The sequence below is a fragment of the Schistocerca piceifrons genome, chromosome 1 (assembly GCF_021461385.2).
Source record: "Schistocerca piceifrons isolate TAMUIC-IGC-003096 chromosome 1, iqSchPice1.1, whole genome shotgun sequence".
NCBI classification, from domain to species: Eukaryota; Metazoa; Arthropoda; class Insecta; order Orthoptera; family Acrididae; genus Schistocerca; species Schistocerca piceifrons.
Genome location: NC_060138.1, coordinates 775,799,086 through 775,817,432, shown reverse-complemented (window position 1 = coordinate 775,817,432; position 18,347 = coordinate 775,799,086). Strand labels below are relative to the sequence as shown.

The 18,347-nt window shown below is 40.4% G+C and overlaps 1 protein-coding gene across 5 annotated transcripts in view; it reads right to left on the bottom strand.

The window, feature by feature from the left end:
- Window positions 1-18,347, bottom strand: part of LOC124712558 (dentin sialophosphoprotein) — a 231,005-nt gene that overhangs the window by 138,190 nt on the left and 74,468 nt on the right. For all 5 annotated transcript variants that reach the window (XR_007005602.1, XM_047242880.1, XM_047242873.1 and 2 more), the window contains exon 6: window positions 10,442-10,675. Coding sequence is in view for 4 of the 5 variants with exons in the window: in XM_047242880.1 (XP_047098836.1) it covers window positions 10,442-10,675 (234 nt within the window). In the remaining variant the exon portion in view is untranslated. The remainder of the gene's footprint in view (window positions 1-10,441; window positions 10,676-18,347) is intronic.

The window sequence follows — 18,347 nt, the reverse complement described above, 5'->3', positions numbered from 1 at the left end:
TGTCATACCAACAATTAAAGGGAACAGCCATGGGTACCAGGATGGCCCCCTCGTATGCCAACCTATTCATGGGTCGCTTAGAGGAAGCCTTCCTGGTTACCCAGGCCTGCCAACCCGAAGTTTGGTACAGATTTATTGATGACATCTTCATGATCTGGACTCACAGTGAAGAAGAATTTCCTCTCCAACCTCAACTCCTTTGGTTCCATAAGATTCACCTGGTCCTACTCCAAATCCCATGCCACTTTCCTTGACGTTGACCTCCACCTGTCCAATGGCCAGCTTCACACGTCCGTCCACATCAAACCCACCAACAAGCAACAGTACCTCCATTATGACAGCTGCCACCCATTCCACATCAAACGGTCCCTTCCCTACAGCCTAGGTCTTCGTGGCAAACGAATCTGCTCCAGTCCGGAATCCTTGAACCATTACACCAACAACCTAAAAACAGCTTTTGCGTCCCGTAACTACCCTCCCGACCTGGTACAGAAGCAAATAACCAGAGCCACATCCTCATCTCCTCAAACCCGGAACCTTCCACAGAAGAACCCCAAAAGTGCCCCACTTGTGACAGGATACTTTCCGGGACTGGATCAGATTCTGAATGTGGCTCTCCAGCAGGGATACGACTTCCTCAAATCCTGCCCTGAAATGAGATCCATCCTTCATGAAATCCTCCCCACTCCACCAAGAGTGTCTTTCCGCCGTCCACCTAACCTTCGCAACCTCTTAGTTCATCCCTATGAAATCCCCAAACCACCTTCCCTACCCTCTGGCTCCTACCCCTGTAACCGCCCCCGGTGTAAAACCTGTCCCATGCACCCTCCCACCACCACCTATTCCAGTCCTGTAACCCGGAAGGTGTACACGATCAAAGGCAGAGCCACGTGTGAAAGCACCCACGTGATTTACCAACTGACCTGCCTACACTGTGAAGCGTTCTATGTGGGAATGACCAGCAACAAACTGTCCATTCGCATGAATGGACACAGGCAGACAGTGTTTGTTGGTAATGAGGATCACCCTGTGGCTAAACATGCCTTGGTGCACGGCCAGCACATCTTGGCACAGTGTTACACCGTCCGGGTTATCTGGATACTTCCCACTAACACCAACCTGTCAGAACTCCGGAGATGGGAACTTGCCCTTCAGCATATCCTTTCTTCTCGCTATCCGCCAGGCCTCAATCTCCGCTAATTTCTAATTTCAATTTGCCGCCGCTCATACCCCACCTGTCTTTCAACTTCATCTTTGCCTCTGTACATCCGCCCCGACTGACATCTCTGCCCAAACTCTTTGCCTTTACAAATGTCTGCTTGTGTCTGTGTATGTGTGGATGGATATGTGTGTGTGTGCGAGTGTATACCTGTCCTTTTTTCCCCCTAAGGTAAGTCTTTCCGCTCCCGGGACTGGAATGACTCCTTACCCTCTCCCTTAAAACCCATATCCTTTTGTCTTTCCTTCTCCTTCCCTCTTTCCTGACGAGGCAACCATTGGTTGCGAAAGCTAGAATTTTGTGTGTATGTTTGTGTTTGTTTGTGTGTCTATCGACCTGCCAGCGCTTTTGTTTGGTAAGTTTCATCATCTTTCTTTTTAGATATATATATATATAAAAAAAGAGAGAGTTGGGTCACTTGGAGGGCACTTTGCTGGGATCCATAAGCCCTCAGCCACTGAAATGGTTGAGATACATTGATGACATCTTTGCCACATGGACTGACCTGTTTCCATGCCACTCTCCTTGATGTTGATCTCATCCTCACTGAAGGCCAGCTACACACTTGTGCCTGAAGAAAATCGATGGCCACAAATGTCTTCCTTCAGGGCTCCAAAAATAAGGAATTGTTTTGATTGTACTGCAGAAGTTTCACGGGAAAGTGCTTACACATTTACACAGTCTCTCTCCACACAATTTATATATTTTTGTGGCTAGAGGAATGACATCCGTGGCCTTCGATTTGCTATGGGTGGAGAGGTGTATGCCTGGGTATAATCACGGTTCTGTAGGCAAATGAAACCATTTTTCCAGGAAGGTGTTTATCATCTTGTCTCATAGTGGGAGAAATGGATTAACAGTTTTGGAAATTACTTTTGAAACAAACAATAATATATTTCTTCCATCTGTCTCATTTTCATTTGACTGCCCCTAATAGGTTCAGCGAACATACATCCACAGAACAAAATCATATTCGGATTACATCTTACAGAACACAACTACAGATAACGACTTGCAAGTACTGCACACTGCACCAAAAGGTCAGTTACTGAATCTCTTAGAACTACAGATCTATGGACACAAGAAACACTGCCCTAACAAAATTCTGAATGAACAAAACAAATTTACACTGAATGCTTCTCTTTCATTATCTGACAGTAATTCTAGCATACTTACAATCTTTCTGACCCAACTCCTTTTAATTTCTGTTCCCAGCCACACACCACCCGCATCCAAACCAGTCAGAGAAGCATGCACCACTGTCCAATATCAGTGAGGTCACATATTTTGGCACCTCCTTGGCTTTTTTTTCGCATGCTCATTGTGTATTCTGTTTCTTTTGATGGTTGGTCTGCTGCTTCCAAAGCAATACGTAGTATACAATACATATCTTAAATACATCCATTTTAAAATTGTAGCTAGTACGAGGGTCGTTCAAAAAGTATTGCCCCATATTTTTTTAAAAAAAAAAAAAAAAAAAAAAAAGAGGTCGTTAATATACACAGACAAACGTCCCTGTTGGTGCTTCACATCTGATGTTTGTTCTGCGCACTGATGAAATTTCGAACCATTCTGGCAGATGGCAGAGCTGTAGTACAGTGTCAAAATGGCGTCTACATACGACTCACATTACGAGCAGTGTGCTATTATTAAATTCTTGGGTGCAGAAAAAGAAACCATGGTGAACATCCATAAACGTTTGTGTGCAGGTGTAGCAATGCTACAGTTGATAGGAGTACAGTTGGCGATGAGTAAAGAAAGTTACAGCCTCAGGAAATGCAGAAACAGAGCTCCATGATCAGCCACACTCGGGACGTCCTGTCACAGCCACTGCTCCAGACCTACTGAATCATGTGGATGCCATTATGTGTCAACTGGCACATCACAACTCGACAATTGGCTCTACAGTTGTCAGTCAGCATTGGATGTGTGTCTGCAATGATCGAGACTCTCATATATTCAAAGAAGTGCTCACAATGGGTTCCACGAATACACTCAGCGGACCACACGATTCAAAGAAAAGCTATTCTATCTGAATTGTTGGAGCATTTTGAGACCAACAGAGAGGCCTTTCTGTCATGGATCGTTACGGGGGACGTAAGTTGGGTGCACCACTTTGCACTGGGAAAAAAAAGGCGGTCCATGGAGTGGCATCATCCTCATTCACCTCAAAAGAAGAAATTCAAGACAACCCCGCCTCTGCCAGAAAAGTCATGGTGACAGTCTTCTGCGATTGTGATCATGTCATTCTCGTGGATGTAATGCCAAGAGGGTCAACCATCAATTCAGAGGCATACATGAAGACTCTGAATAAACTCAAGAATCGTTTCTGACGCGTTCGATCGGACAAGATCCAGCAGAAACCTTGCTCCAACATGATAATGTACACCCACACACAAGTCTGAAAACCCTGAAACACATTGCCAAATTGGGTTAGACATCATTGCCTCATCCACCCTACAGTCCAGACCCGACAGCCTCGGGTTTCCATATCTTTGGGCCACTTAAAGATTCTCTACAGGGAACACACTTGTATTAGTCATGCAGTGAAAAGGTGGCTATGCCTACAGGACAAGAGCTTTTATCAGCTGGGAATACATGTTCTTCCACAACATTGTCGTACGACCATAGAACGTGATGAGGACTACGTAGAAAAATAGGACACGGACAAGACATGTTGATGTATATTATCACCATATTCTGACTCTTAACAATAAATATGTTCTGAGAAAAAAAATGTCGGGCATTACTTACTGAACGACCCTCGTACTTTATCGACACAGGCCTAATTATATAGTTCAAGTACTACTTCCATTTTATTATTAGCTCACAGGTGTTTCATTTATGCATATTTTGCTATCCATAATAATGTTGTTTTAATATATGACTGTCAGCTGTGCTCAGATGGAGTGACATTTGGTGGCCAATCCCTTCAGTTGCCTGCACCATAGCTGCAAGTACTTTATGCTGACAGTGACCTCACACTAAAGGTTGTCTGTGTTTGTATGTTATAATTTCTATTATGTTTTAACATCTTTTGACACAGCTTATCTGTCTAGAAGTTTTTTGTGCTTATATAACAGTTTCGAACGAAAGGCGTGTTGGCTCTAAACAGACTTTCAAATAATTTACATAAATGCTTTATGCATTACTATTTTATGCTACTGTAATGATCTCTCTGAAAAAATTGCACCTATTAAGACATACCTGAAGACAGATTGAAACCAGTCAGAGAATAAAAGAAAAACATTAGCATCAAAGACTGTTTAAAATCCTACAAGTATGATGAAAATTAATGGAAATGACAACCATATGAACCCTAAGGACAGTGCGGCAAAAATCTACAGCTGAGTGTGGATATATACCTTGTCCCAGAAGGGGTTGGGTTGGGTTGTTTGGGGAAGGAGACCAGACAGCGAGGTCATCGGTCTCATCGGGTTAGGGAAGGATGGGGAAGGAAGTCGGCCGTGCCCTTTCAAAGGAACCATCCCGGCATTTGCCCAGAGCGATTTAGGGAAATCACGGAAAACCTAAATCAGGATGGCCGGACGCGGGATTGAACCGTCGTCCTCCCGAATGCGAGTCCAGTGCCCAGAAGGGGTATAAACCATAAAACTTCATATAGACATGTGCCCGATTCCGAATGGTTTCCAAGATAGAAAATATTTAATGAATATTGTTATTTATTTTCTGTATTACTCCATATTGTGAAGTTTACTTATGTACAGAGTGGTTATAATTAAACTTTAGCTACTTGAGCCAGTGTAGAAAGAAAACTGTTTAAGAATGATGCTCAGACTGTATTCTACAGAATATATATTGCCAGTAGTGTTGGTCTTATGACTTCCCATTTGCCACTGGTACCGACATGTTTGACGTGGGAGGATCTCGAACACCAAGAACCAAGGACATGCAGCACAAACAGCACACATTACTCTGATCTGCTTCATAGACTTATCATTCATACACTTATCATCCCTGATCTATGGGAGAGAGGTGCTTTGCACTCAATTGTTCTGATGCACACGGAGCTCCACATCACACTGCTCATGACGTCACTTCGTTACACTGTAACCCATCTGGAGAAAACCAAATCAATGGCCTATCATTCCAAACTGCATGCTACCACAACAACCAGATTGGAACCTAGGTGATTTTTGGCTATTGGGTTACCTGAAGAACAGTGTTTATCAATGGCACACAGGCACACGTTGGAGGTCAAATATGAGCATAGCGAGGGAGGTAGCCAACATTCCACCTGAGATGTTTTGGGCAGTAATAGAGCAATCTCTAGAGCAGTGCCAGGCTGTCACACATGCAGATGGTCCTCCCACTGAGCATTTGTAACCTGGAATGTAAACTTGGTACACACATCCTTACAAATATTCCCATAAATATTCATTCTCCTATGAGATCACTTGCTTTTCGTGGGGGCCCTCTCAAGTAGTGAAAGTTCAATTATAACCACCCTGTACAACAGTTAATAAGCATTACAACATGCATTTTACAAAGTATCAGCATCATCATACACATCACATTACAGCTGTTGTATAGTTCATAATAAATGTTTGAATATAACCTCCACCAACTTCAATGTATTTGTGCAGTATTGGGAGAACATGTCGCCTGAGTGCCTCTGCACGATCCCTAATGAGAGCAACACTGTCCATGATTTGACCAAACAGTTCATCTTACGCATTCACCTTTCATTTGTACACCCCAGACTTCATCCAACCTCATAAACAAAAATCTAATGGCATAAGATTTAGTGATCTTGGTGGCGAGCTGATTATGCTACTAATCCAGAGATAGGGCATGTGCAAATAAGATATTCCCTTACACATCTGGTAAAATGTGTAAGTTCTCCATTATGCTGAAAATTGCAGTCAGCTTGGCCGAAGGAATGTTCTCAAGGTGTTCACTAAAGTAATGTTCCAACAATGCAAGTAATTCTGTCCCGTCATTCACTCGTAAAAAATGACTGGACCTAGCAACATGTTCTATTCACACTGCACCAATCATTGATCAAAAAAGTGAATGTGGAGCTCGGTTTCCACTGAAGTGTGCAAATTTTCCAGTGACCATAGATGATTATTATGTTCACAGTTAATTCCATTCCATGTAAACATGGCTTCATCAACGAACAGTATTAACGGAAGCAAATGATGACTGTCATTTAAACAAAAACAAAATTCAAGTCGTAAGGCATTGTCACCAATGTGAAGGCTGCGGGAAATGGGTACAAGATTTTTGCACGTAATATTCACCATACATGTGTTCATGGGATGTTGCCACATCCACAGTACTGAGATGCAGTTGGTAATAAGACTACACTGCACCATTTCAACAATGGGTTGCTGTTCCTGAACAGGTTGTTGAACTACACGTTCAGAAGAAAATTGGGAACTTGTAAGAATACATGTTTCACGAAAGATGTTGAAAACTGTGGTAAGTACTGTATAATCAAGAATTCAACATATTGGAAAGCGCTTTAGGTAGTTTTCGACAGCAGCAGGAGTGCTACCATCACATAAGCAGTAAAAATACACCATATCTGCATATTCTACATTAGTGTAGGTGTGTGGCATTTTAGCCAGCACGTGTACAAACACAGTTAACAGAAGTTTCTCTCTGATACACTCTCCGTCCCTTGCACTACTTTACTCACAACACATAAAGGGCAACTGAGTGTTGGACGAGCTAGTTTAATGGCAGAAAGACATTCCAAGGAAAGAGATTGAAAGCAACCAGGTAGTTGGGCTAGAACAAAATGTCGGACAGGTTAAGACACAAATGTGCATGCCACTAGTCCAAAAACAAATGTACATTAAATGTGTTCTATTTCAGAAACCATTTAGAACAGGACATACATCCATATGAATGAGTGTTCTTGCATGTCATAGCCCCAAATATTGATCATTTCTTCAATGACGCCCCATACTGTTGTCTGATTGACTTAACTGATGTGAATCTACAAAATTTGCAACTGAAACATAACTGTATAAGACAGTTTTGTACATTTTGCCAAAAAAGTAGTTTGTTACTATGAATGTTTTTAATGAAATATACCTTGGGCACTATGGAAATAAAGAGAGTTATGTTACCATATTAAACATAGGGCTCAGTAATTAATCTAACTGATTAACACTTATTATTCCATTAGATGCTCCAAATTTTCATGTGTATGAGAGTGCAAATTTTGCTAACTCAGTAATATTGCCGAATGAGGTCTTGAGCGTGTTGCCAGAGTAAATTTTGTGGGGTCCACTATGCAATGAGAGAAATTCACAAGACTGAAATGAATCATTGGGGGATGTGGATAAAATTTCTGGAAACCGTGTACTTGACTGGGTGGCACTTTCAGTTTCTGAACAAAGAGTAAGAAAATGCATTGTAGCAATTTAAATCATGATAAGCTTGTATTCTTGCAAGAGTTAAAACTCTTAGAATAGCGTAAAATATAGTGTTCATGGGATCCTAAGCATAATTTCATCAACAGCTTGCATCCTGTGTCCTTTTTAGTTAACTGAAGCAGAAAGACTTAAGAGTGAACAGTACAGTTTCTATCATGATTAAACTGCAGCCATCAAAACCTCATAATATGTACAGAAGACAAAGCTAAGGTTTCTAAATGTTATAATAATAATAATTATTATTATTATTATTATTATTATTATTATTATTATTATTATTATTATTATTATTATTATTATAGTAAATCATTAAATGCATGTGTTAGTGATCCTCACTTATACTGTAATGACTTTTCTTTCAAGCTGAATAACTTTTGTTTCTCTGTTATGTCAAAGAAGTGATTGTTAAATAGGCATGACAGCTGTTATGGACCATTTCAGAGTTTTATTTAGTTACTAAACATGGAAGCATACACAAAATGGGTTACCAATTTTGTTCAACTTTTGCATGGTTGTAATAGATACTTAGACATAACAAAGGCTGCTCTATTATGACAGGCTTCTTAAGTATGTCTGAGAAATTCAGGTTCAACGTTTTACAAGCCTGTTGAATACCGCATGAAAGTGCCAGCCACAGAGGAGCAGCATTAGTGCAATTGGCAAAGGTGGCTGACAAGAAATCTCGGTGAGGTATAATGAAGATATTATAAGGAACTGTGACAGAATGATCATTTATTTATTGATACATTCATGTGAGTACGGCAGTGAAGGCATACCAGGCTAATGCTGCCACCAACATACGTCTCATGTAGGGATCATAAGAAGAAGATAAGAGAGATTAGGGCCCATATGGAAGCATTTTGGCAGGTACTTTACTTTTCCATCCATTCAATATGCAAATGGAATAGAAAATAAATTAGATAATATTGGTATGATGTACCCTTTGTGATGCAAAGTGCAGTGGTTTATACAATATTTATGTAGATGTGGACAAAAAAAATATCCATCACTGTATTTGCAATATGTTCAAAATATTATCAATATGTAAACTATCATTTCATCAATAATCCTTATTATACCTGATTATACCTCATCAGGAATGTACCACAATGTTTATCATTATTATTATCATCATCATTCCTTTTCAGTGAGACAGGGTTTGCAGTGATGCAAGTATTTGGTGGAAGATTGGTGGTAAGAGGAAAAAAGGAATTTTAACACAATACAGCAGATTTCTACATAGTCTGCTGCCTTCATCAGTTGTGCTACCACCACTGCTCAAGGGCTAGCATTCTTGTATGGTACTCAACAGGATTGTGAAACACTGAACCTCAATTTCTCGGAAATACTTTATAAGTGCATCATACTAGAGCAGCATTTCTTGTATTTAAGAATGTATGATATTAATGCAAAAGAAAAGCAATAACTGGCGACTCATTCTGTGTGTGCTCCAAGAAGCATGACAATTTCTATAATATGAAATATGAAAGCAATTCTAAATCCATTCTTATCTTGACCGTACTGTACAGATCTCTCTTTCAGCTACAATATATTTTAATGTATTGTTGGGTTGGGTTGTTTGGGAGAAGAGACCGAACAGCGAGGTCATCAGTCTCATCGGATTAGGGAAGGACGGGGAAGGAAGTCGGCCGTGCCCTTTCAAAGGAACCATCCCGGCATTTGCCTGGAGCGATTTAGGGAAATTACGGAAAACCTAAATCAGGATGGCCGGACGCGGGATTGAACCGTCGTCCTCCTGAAATGTATTGTTATTCAGGGCTTCTTTGATTCACTACTGGCATCACATTTTACTTGGTGCCATATTTTACTGTTTAAGCTGAGAACCAGTTGTCAATAGTAGACTCAAATTTACTTAGAAATGCATCACATTAAAAGTTTACATTGACCACTATATAACCTAAAAAAAAAAAAAATTACAAATTCTCCACAACCACTTTCATTTCCTCAGATTAATTTAAAAACACAGTATGAGGAAGAAAGTCATCACAATAAGCAGAAATTGAGCACACTGCATATACTGAATAATTATACGCCATTATCAAAAGTGGATTGTCTCTTGTATTCAATGTGAGCCATTGGGATCACAACCTAGAGCACCAGAAATTTAGATTCTGGTTGATCCATATTTAACTCTTCACTACGTCCAATGCCTTAAATACTTATCCAGAAAAGGCCTCAAATAACTGCTTTTCAAGTGCACCAGTTTCTGGATCCATAAAAGAATAAACCACTTCATTCATGTCCCACATCAGTTAAACATCAGTGAAGCATCAATAAAACTACAAAACCAAGAAAATAACTTTATGCAGTCAAGTAAGTAACAATAAAATTTACAACAATGTAAGAAAAGGCAGATTGCTGTTTATGGTAAAGAAGACATGTTGAACTGCCGACAGGCACAATTAGATGACACTCACATTAAGCTTCCAGCCACAGCCTTCATCAGCAAAAGAGACACACATACACCATTCATACACACAAGAAAGCACACCTCATGCACACATGACCACCAACTCCAGCATATCAGGTCAGAATACCTGGCGTTCCAGCTCGAGATGCTAGAGTTGGCACCATGTGTGCATGAGGTGAGCTTGCTTGTTTGTATGAATGGTGTGTGCATCCATCTTTTGTTGATGAAGGCTGTGGCCACAAGCTTCATTTAAGTGTCTCCTAATTATGCCCGCAATTTAACAAGTTCTGTTTATGGTAAGTATCAATCTGTCTTTTCCTACACTGTTAATATTCCTACCTGGAGTCTCCACTGTTTAATAAAATCACACAGAATTACCTCTTGTAGCTCAGTAACCTCCTGGGCAGCAGTGATTTTATGGTCTTGCAGTTGCTGTGCAAGTTCATTACGCTCGTCCTCAAGATCGTGCCAATGGCCAACCAACTTTTCCCAAGCAGTCTGTAATTGGGAAATGGCATAGTCCTTGCTCTCATCAACTCTCATGGCGACTGCAAGCTTCTCACGTTCCTCCAACAGCTGCCGTTGTAATTCTTGAACAAGACGTTCACAGTGCTGCAATAGTAACAGTACTGGCTCTTACGGGGCTGACATCTAAAAAAGTATTTTACATCTACAGGCTGCAACATTTCGATCTGAATTGGAGACCAAACAGGATAGGCAGGGATTACAGAGGTACAGACCAAGTGATAAAATCAATGTTTGTGTTATATTTTAATATATCAACTTAAAATAATGAATAATCAAATCTACAGCACATGCATCAGGCTAATGTCAAATATACTGACCTGACGAAAGAAGAAGGGGGGAAAAATATTCTGGAAACTAAATTGCTATCCAAGACTCACTCCATTCAGCGGTCCTCGTAGAAACTATGTTGCAAAACTGTCCTAAGACAGAAAATTTTACTTGCATTTACATTCCATCACTTTTTAATTACTGGAAAACATCTGAGAGTTATTTAACATCTGATCATAAATGAGATGTCATGAAGAATGATTTCATGCTGAAATCTTCTACATATAATTCCATAATTTATTGGTTTTGTTTAAAATGTTGCCAACAGCAAAATCAATACATACAAGACATTAACAGTCTCCTGATAATGAAGCAAACAGAAACATTGTGGCTTTCCACTGGGAGCTATATCAGAATTCATTTGAAATGATGAAATGCAAATAGAGACAAGTGAAATTCATATAGCAGGCCACCATTCACAGTAAGTTCCACAATACATCAGTGTCTTTAAAGTTGTGTCACTGAGCACAGATGAACTCTCCACAGCTAAACTGTATCAGCTGAATACCCAATTCCAGGAGTGCAGTTGAGTAGCAAGACTGGAGTGCAGGGTTGTTGGGTTGGCTGAGGTCAGTGATGGTACCGAAGAGGCAGTGAGTGAGACGGAGGATTGAGGAAATGTGGCTGATGGTACAGAGGGAGGCATCAGGTCTGGGAGAGAGGAATGCGGGAGGAAGAGGCACTAGGTGCACAATGCAGGGGTTTGATGCATTGGCACTGGAGCTGCTGTGTTCATAAAGTGCACAATGATGACAATTTGAGAGTGCGGATTGAGAGGGTCGATAGATCAGAGGAAGGGGTTACTGGAAAAGAGAACTTGGGTGCACGGAGTTAATAAAGATTTAGGCCAGGAGGACTGTGGAAACAACAAAGGATGAGTTGCAAGGAAACTCTCATCTATGTGGTTCCAAAAAGCTGAACTGATGCCGATAGATGGAGCAGACATTTATTTGGGATGGGTGCAAGACCTGCCACATTCAACCACTCAGCACACCCTACTCTACTCTCACGAAAGACTTATCCTATCTCATCAGGACAGGGATACCTGCAAAAGTAGCCATGCCATATACCAGCTCTGCTGCAGTTCCTGCACAGTATTTTACACGGGCACGACCACAGCCCTCTCGGGTGCCTGTGCGTCACATCCAATCGCACTTCATATCGCGTGTACCTGCTGCCTCTTACTCTCCCTCTGAGCTACCCTCCCTTAATGCTCCCACTCCTGCTCATCACCTCTTTTCTCCCCTCATCCACCCAGCCCAACAGGAGACCTCATCACACTCTACCTGCCAAACTGCAGTCCTGGCATGGGTATTCAGCCAGCACAATGTTACCCTACATACTATCCATGGCTGGCACCTTGATACCAACAACAAACCATACAGCAGTGTTTCCTTACAATGACAGACCATGTATTCAACTGTACCTTCAAGAACTGTTATCGAGTGGTCCAGTTTCTAATTAGATCATGACGATCTTTCAGCTGCATTCGTTCAGATTTTCAGTTGCTACTCAGAACCTAACATTAAGGTGTATTCTCTGGGACAGTAATAAAGTAGGCATCTCTCTCTCTCTCTCTCTCTCCTGGTACCATGCATCACTCATATCACAGAATACAGAATCACATGTAATGCAAAATTGTCCACTAAATGTCATGAGAGGCAGCCCCCCCCCCCCCTCCAGTATGAAAGGAGGCAGGGAGTATTGTGTTGTCAATAGAGAAGCAGTCACAGCAGAATTTGTCATGAGAGCTCTGCAACTTCAAACATGTATGAGGCATTGGATGTCAGCTGAGTAACGGATCCTTTTAAAGTTCACCAACACCAAGACCACGTACATCTTATGTACTGATAGACAAGGTCCATCGAGTGTTGCAGAGGGTGGTTGTAAAGCATTGCATGAAACCAGTAGAAGAAATCACTTGAGTACCAAAGTGCTACCAGCAGTCCAGTTAGCACAATGACAGTGCATAGAAAGTTAAAAAGAATGGGGTTCCATAGACAAGTGCTCCTCATTAACCACTCATTTCTAAAGTCAGTGCTTAACAACACTTGAGGTGGTGTAAAGAGCGGCGCCTCTGGATAGTGGATGACTAGAAATGAGTGATTTTAAGTGATGAATTATGCTATCCAGCATCACTATCTTCTCTGGTTTCAGTTCTTGAAAAAGAATGGGCCGTCATTCCTCATGGACATTCAGACACCTCACTGAAAGAGTCTATAACAGAGTTCCAGCCACCATAAAGGTCAAGTGTGGACACACCTCATGGTAATGTCCACAAATAGGTGTCCAGATATTTTTGATAAAACACTGTGCAAGTACTGTATGAAAAAGGACTTGTCAGAAAGCTAGCAAAGTTTCACTACTTCATGTGTTCCTGTTGACAACTCGAATACACGCATAACACTTTGACACAACCACTTCTTATATCGAGTACAGTTCTGAATTACTCACACAAATGAGGAAAGCCAGATTTTATGACTCAAGGAAAGGCTGTAGCATTAAACTATCAAAACATTACCTGTATTGTAATAATGGGTAGCTCAGAAGACCAATCTTGGAACCATATTTTCTACTAAAGTGAGGGCACATTCTGCCAGGGCAACCACAAGTTCCTGCAGATTATTTGTCAAGAGATTTTCTTGCTCTTTCCTATGGCTCCATGTTCAATCTTAGTCTTCACCACTGGTTTTCACAGTATTATAAGCCATCGTAAACAGCCCAATGCCACATCGGAAGATAAGAGGTAGTAGTTTCCCAATTACTGGCTTCAATTTTGTAATTTTTTTTAAGTGTTGCTTAAGAATGTCTTTGTACCATTTCAGTTACCCTCCTTGCTTTCCTTGTCCATTTTTGAGTTGGGGATAAATTATCTGTTTTGGTACATGTATGTCAGGCATGCTGATAAAATGACCGTCCATCAAAGTTGGTGTTTGATGATAATGGCCTCCATGCTAATAGTATTTGTTTCCTATAGAATAATAATATTGCTAAGCCAATCTCACCATTTAAGTTTTCTACCGAGGCATTGCTGATGATACTTCTCGAGGAGCGTCACATGTCTTTTATAGGTGGTCCAGACCTCAACTCATAAGTGACAGTTGGTACAATGATAATTTGATAGACAAAGAGCTTAGTGTGAATGCTGAAGCCATGGTTATTGAAGACTCTGTTCCACAAATGGCCAAAAGTTGCACTAGTACATCTTATGTGATACTGGATTTCAGTATCAATATTTGTGTTATTTGAAAGATGGCTGCAAAGGAATGAAAAATGCTCAACATTTCACAGGATTTCACTACTGTGTGTTACAGTTGCATTTTTACAGTTAATATCCGGTGAAGGCTGATGCAAAATTTGTGTTTTCCTGATGTTGACATTCAGGCTGATGCTTATTATGCATTCGAAATAGCGTGAAGCGCTTCCTCCGAGTTAGCCATTACAAAATTATCATCTGGATACTGGAGTTCGATGACAGAGGTTGTGATTACCTTGGCTGTGGGTAAGAGAGGTAATAGACAGCACAATAAAGAGGGAGACCAGTGGCTCTCAACAAAAGTAGAAAATAAGTACTGAAAATGTGACATACAAAACTAATTTGATATGTAGGGAGTATAAGTACAAGGTTTGGCTAAAGGATCAATTGTGTAGAAAACAACAGGAGAGGGAATGTAAGCATAAACAGATGACAGTAAGAAGTAATCAAACAGAGGTCTAGTTCAGCACAGTTGCAAGAACAGAAGATATTCTGGGGGAAAAGTTCCCATCTACCTAGTTCGGAGGAACTGATACTCTGGTGAGAAGTGGTGGAAAGGAAATCAAAACAGCTTACAGGCTGGCATTGTGGTGTCCTGCATGTTTATCAACAGAGTGGTCATTCATCTGACTGAAGAACTGGCTAGTTGCTCTTGTAGTTTTCACAGCATACCAAGTACTCCGCGATTAGTGGTTATAGTCAATAGTCATTTACTTTTAAGCAAAATATTTCAACTGGATATCTGCCAGAGAGCTTTAGGCAAATCACCGAAGAATGGCACACACTTCCATGGAGCACTGTTAATTGGTATACTCTACATAATTTCGGCATGGGAAATGATTGTAATAACAAGACCGTCCACACTACCTACATTTGGATAAGAATAAAAAAGTGATTGACAGCTAGTTTATTATAGGACAGCTACCACAGTAACAAACAATCTGAGCATGAGTTTGGTCACATCTTCCATCCTGTGGACAACTGTCATATCACTCTGCTACCTTAGTTGACCATTACCACTTATCGGTGGACAACAATTGGGTTTGTTGGGTAACTGTTGTGATTTGTTCTTATATGCTTTGTTTCTCGGTGCAGCATGTTTCTCTTACCGAATTTATGAAGATAATTATGAAATTGAGTAGGAAAGTGATAGGACTATCACAATCTTACAAAAAGAATTCATGTGAGCGTAATCAGTATGAAACTACACAGCTGCTGCTACTGGAGCTATATTGAGCTTGTACATAATATAGTGAAGCAACAAAATCCTCTCTTTCATGTTCAACTGTCAGCCGCATTGTAATGGTGATATACAGACAATAGCAATGCCATTGATGGTGGACGTGCAAACTTCAGCTGTTCAAAGGACTGTTGCATTCCGTGGGTTTCAGTTTATTCTATTTTTGATCATGTTACATCTAATACGGTTTCAGCAATGCACATCTCTACGGCTCTCTAACAATGGAGCCAGAAAATGACGTCGTTGCAACAAATATTTTTAAAGTATGTATTCTGCTGAATATGGAGACACAGGGCTCAGCTACAGCAGACTTGTTGGGATTTATATTCACTGCAACACTTTTTCACAGTGTATATTGTCTGACCGATAGAAGCCACATCATACTAACAAGGTATTTTATAAACTCCAGTCTTCTGCAGTAGTAAATCATCAAGTATCAATTTCAGAATGGCTGTGCTTAAGGAGGTAGCTGGAAAATAACTTAAATTCAAAATCATCGAAGCTTAAGACAGCACATTACTAAAGATAACCAAATTCTCCGGAGAGCCACCATTTTTATGTCTGACTACAATGTCCATGAACAGTAAATAACTGTCTTTTCTATTTCTATGCAAAATGTATATTCTTATGACTAGAATTAAGACGTCATAAAAAACTCCAATAAGTTTCCACATAGGGTCACAATATGAAAGTATTGTCACTATACCTCCAAAAATGAGGTTTTACTTAAAAGCACATCTGTACGAACTTTTCAATAATGGAGTCTCAAAACACTGTTGCTGCAGCTAAAATTATAGTTTCCTCATATTCCAGTCAAGGCCTAATGGAAATGCAGAGCTCACCAATAGCAGGCTCAACAGGTTGCAGCTCTCTCCTCAAACTCCTACATAAAAAAGCTGGATGCAAAGGTATAAAGATGGATTCCAACGGTACCTGCCAACCTTTCAAATAAACTCATGAGTACATATAAATTCGGGAAGCATTACCAGAATAAAGCAGTGATGCCCATCTGAAATTTTATGATAACCAATGCTAAAGACTCTGCAAGTATGATGGTTGGGAATAGTGAGACCTTATCAACACCAAGTGAAGTGAGCTGTTTCGATGGAAGGCCCCAAGTCTAAGCAATGTCTCTGCTATATTCTTTTTTCCACAACTGCTCCTCCTGCAATTTTCGCATGAGAACTTCTGTGAAATTTAGAAGGTAGGAAATGAGGCACTGAGGGGAGTAATCCTGTGAGGACAGGTTATGAACTGTGCTGGGTAGATCACAGGGTAGATCACTTGCCAACGAAAGTCCCAAGTTTGAGTCTAGGTCTGGCACAGAGTTTTAATCTGCCACGAAGTTTCATATCAGTGCATACCCTGCTGCAAAGTGAAAATTTGATTCTACTGATGAAGTCCACCACGTTGTATATATGTATTTGTTACAGTGAACACCAACACTGCACTCACCTGCTGCAAACCACCTATTGGTGAGCACTTTATATCCATTAGACATTGACTGGAATATGAAGAAACTGTAATTTAGCTACAGCAACAGTTTTTTTGAGACTTCATTATTAAAAAGTTCGTACAGAAATGCTTTGCAGTAAACATTATTAACCATGGTAGCAGTGATCAACTGAATATTGCATGGAATCTGAAAATTTTCATGAAGTCCTCAAAGAACGTTTAACAGAATAAGGCCACAACAAGAAGCACTTAAAAAGATATGAAAGGAAGATTGGGGTTCAACATTACACTGATTATAACATCCTTAGAAATGGAGCCATAGCTCAGACTGGGGAAGAAAATCACCACTCTCCTTTTCAGAGGTGCTATCCCAGCATTTGCATTAAGTGATTTTAAGGAAACAATGAGAAACCTAAACCAGGATGGCACAATGGACATTTGAAACACCAGCCTGCCAAATGTTATTCCAGTGACTTAGCACAGTACCACTTCAGTCAGTACCCCATCAAATAGCTGAGTTTCATCACGGCACTCTTGGTGCTGTTTGTGTCAGAGGGTGGTGTGGATAGCCTTAAAAATAAGCACAACAGCTGTGCACAACACATAGTTTTCTAATAAATAGTGCAACATGGGAGCCTCTCCAGTTTTTGTTGACCAAAAGATGGATGGCAGGTGTCCAGTTGAAATATCATGCTTGTATGTAAGTGATGATCTGCTGCAAACATGAAATATTATACAGTATTGAATATGCTGGAGAAAAATCACAATCCACAATCAGCTAGTTGTCTATCCATATTAAATTTGTCATGATAATTTGATCACTACAGAGCATGGCATTGTATGACAGTGAAACACAGACTGTGGGAAAACCCAAACAAAAGAGAATCAAAGCATCTGAGATGCAGTGCTACAGAAGACTGTTGAAAATTCGGTGAACTGGTAAGGGAAGGAATGAGGTGGTTCTTGGCAGAATCAGCAAAGAATGGAATATATGGAAAACACTGACAAGAAGAAGGGGCAGGACAGTAGGACATCTGTTAAGAGATCACAAAAAAGCTTCTATAGTACTAGAGGGAACTGCAGAGGAAGAAAAACTGTAGAGGAATGCAGAGATTGGAATACATCCAGCAAATATAAGGGAGGATCAGAAAGTAACACACAATAATTTTTTTCCTCCCCTGGTATTGCAGCTGGAATGTTGAAATTTCATGACAATATAGTTTGAAGTTTGCACTACAGAGGATATTTTAATTTCATGTGGAGCTCTAGCGAGAGAAGCCTGAAATACAAAGCAAAAATAATGTGCATGTTATTGTCTTCAACTTGTGAAGAGCAGCAAAGTGCAGTTCGATATTTGTGGGCCACAGGACATAAACCAAGTGAAATTCACAGGGACTTTCATGGTGTGTATGAGGAAAACTGTTTGGACTGTAGCAGTGTTTACAGGTGGTGCACATATTCCCAAGTGGTGATGTGAA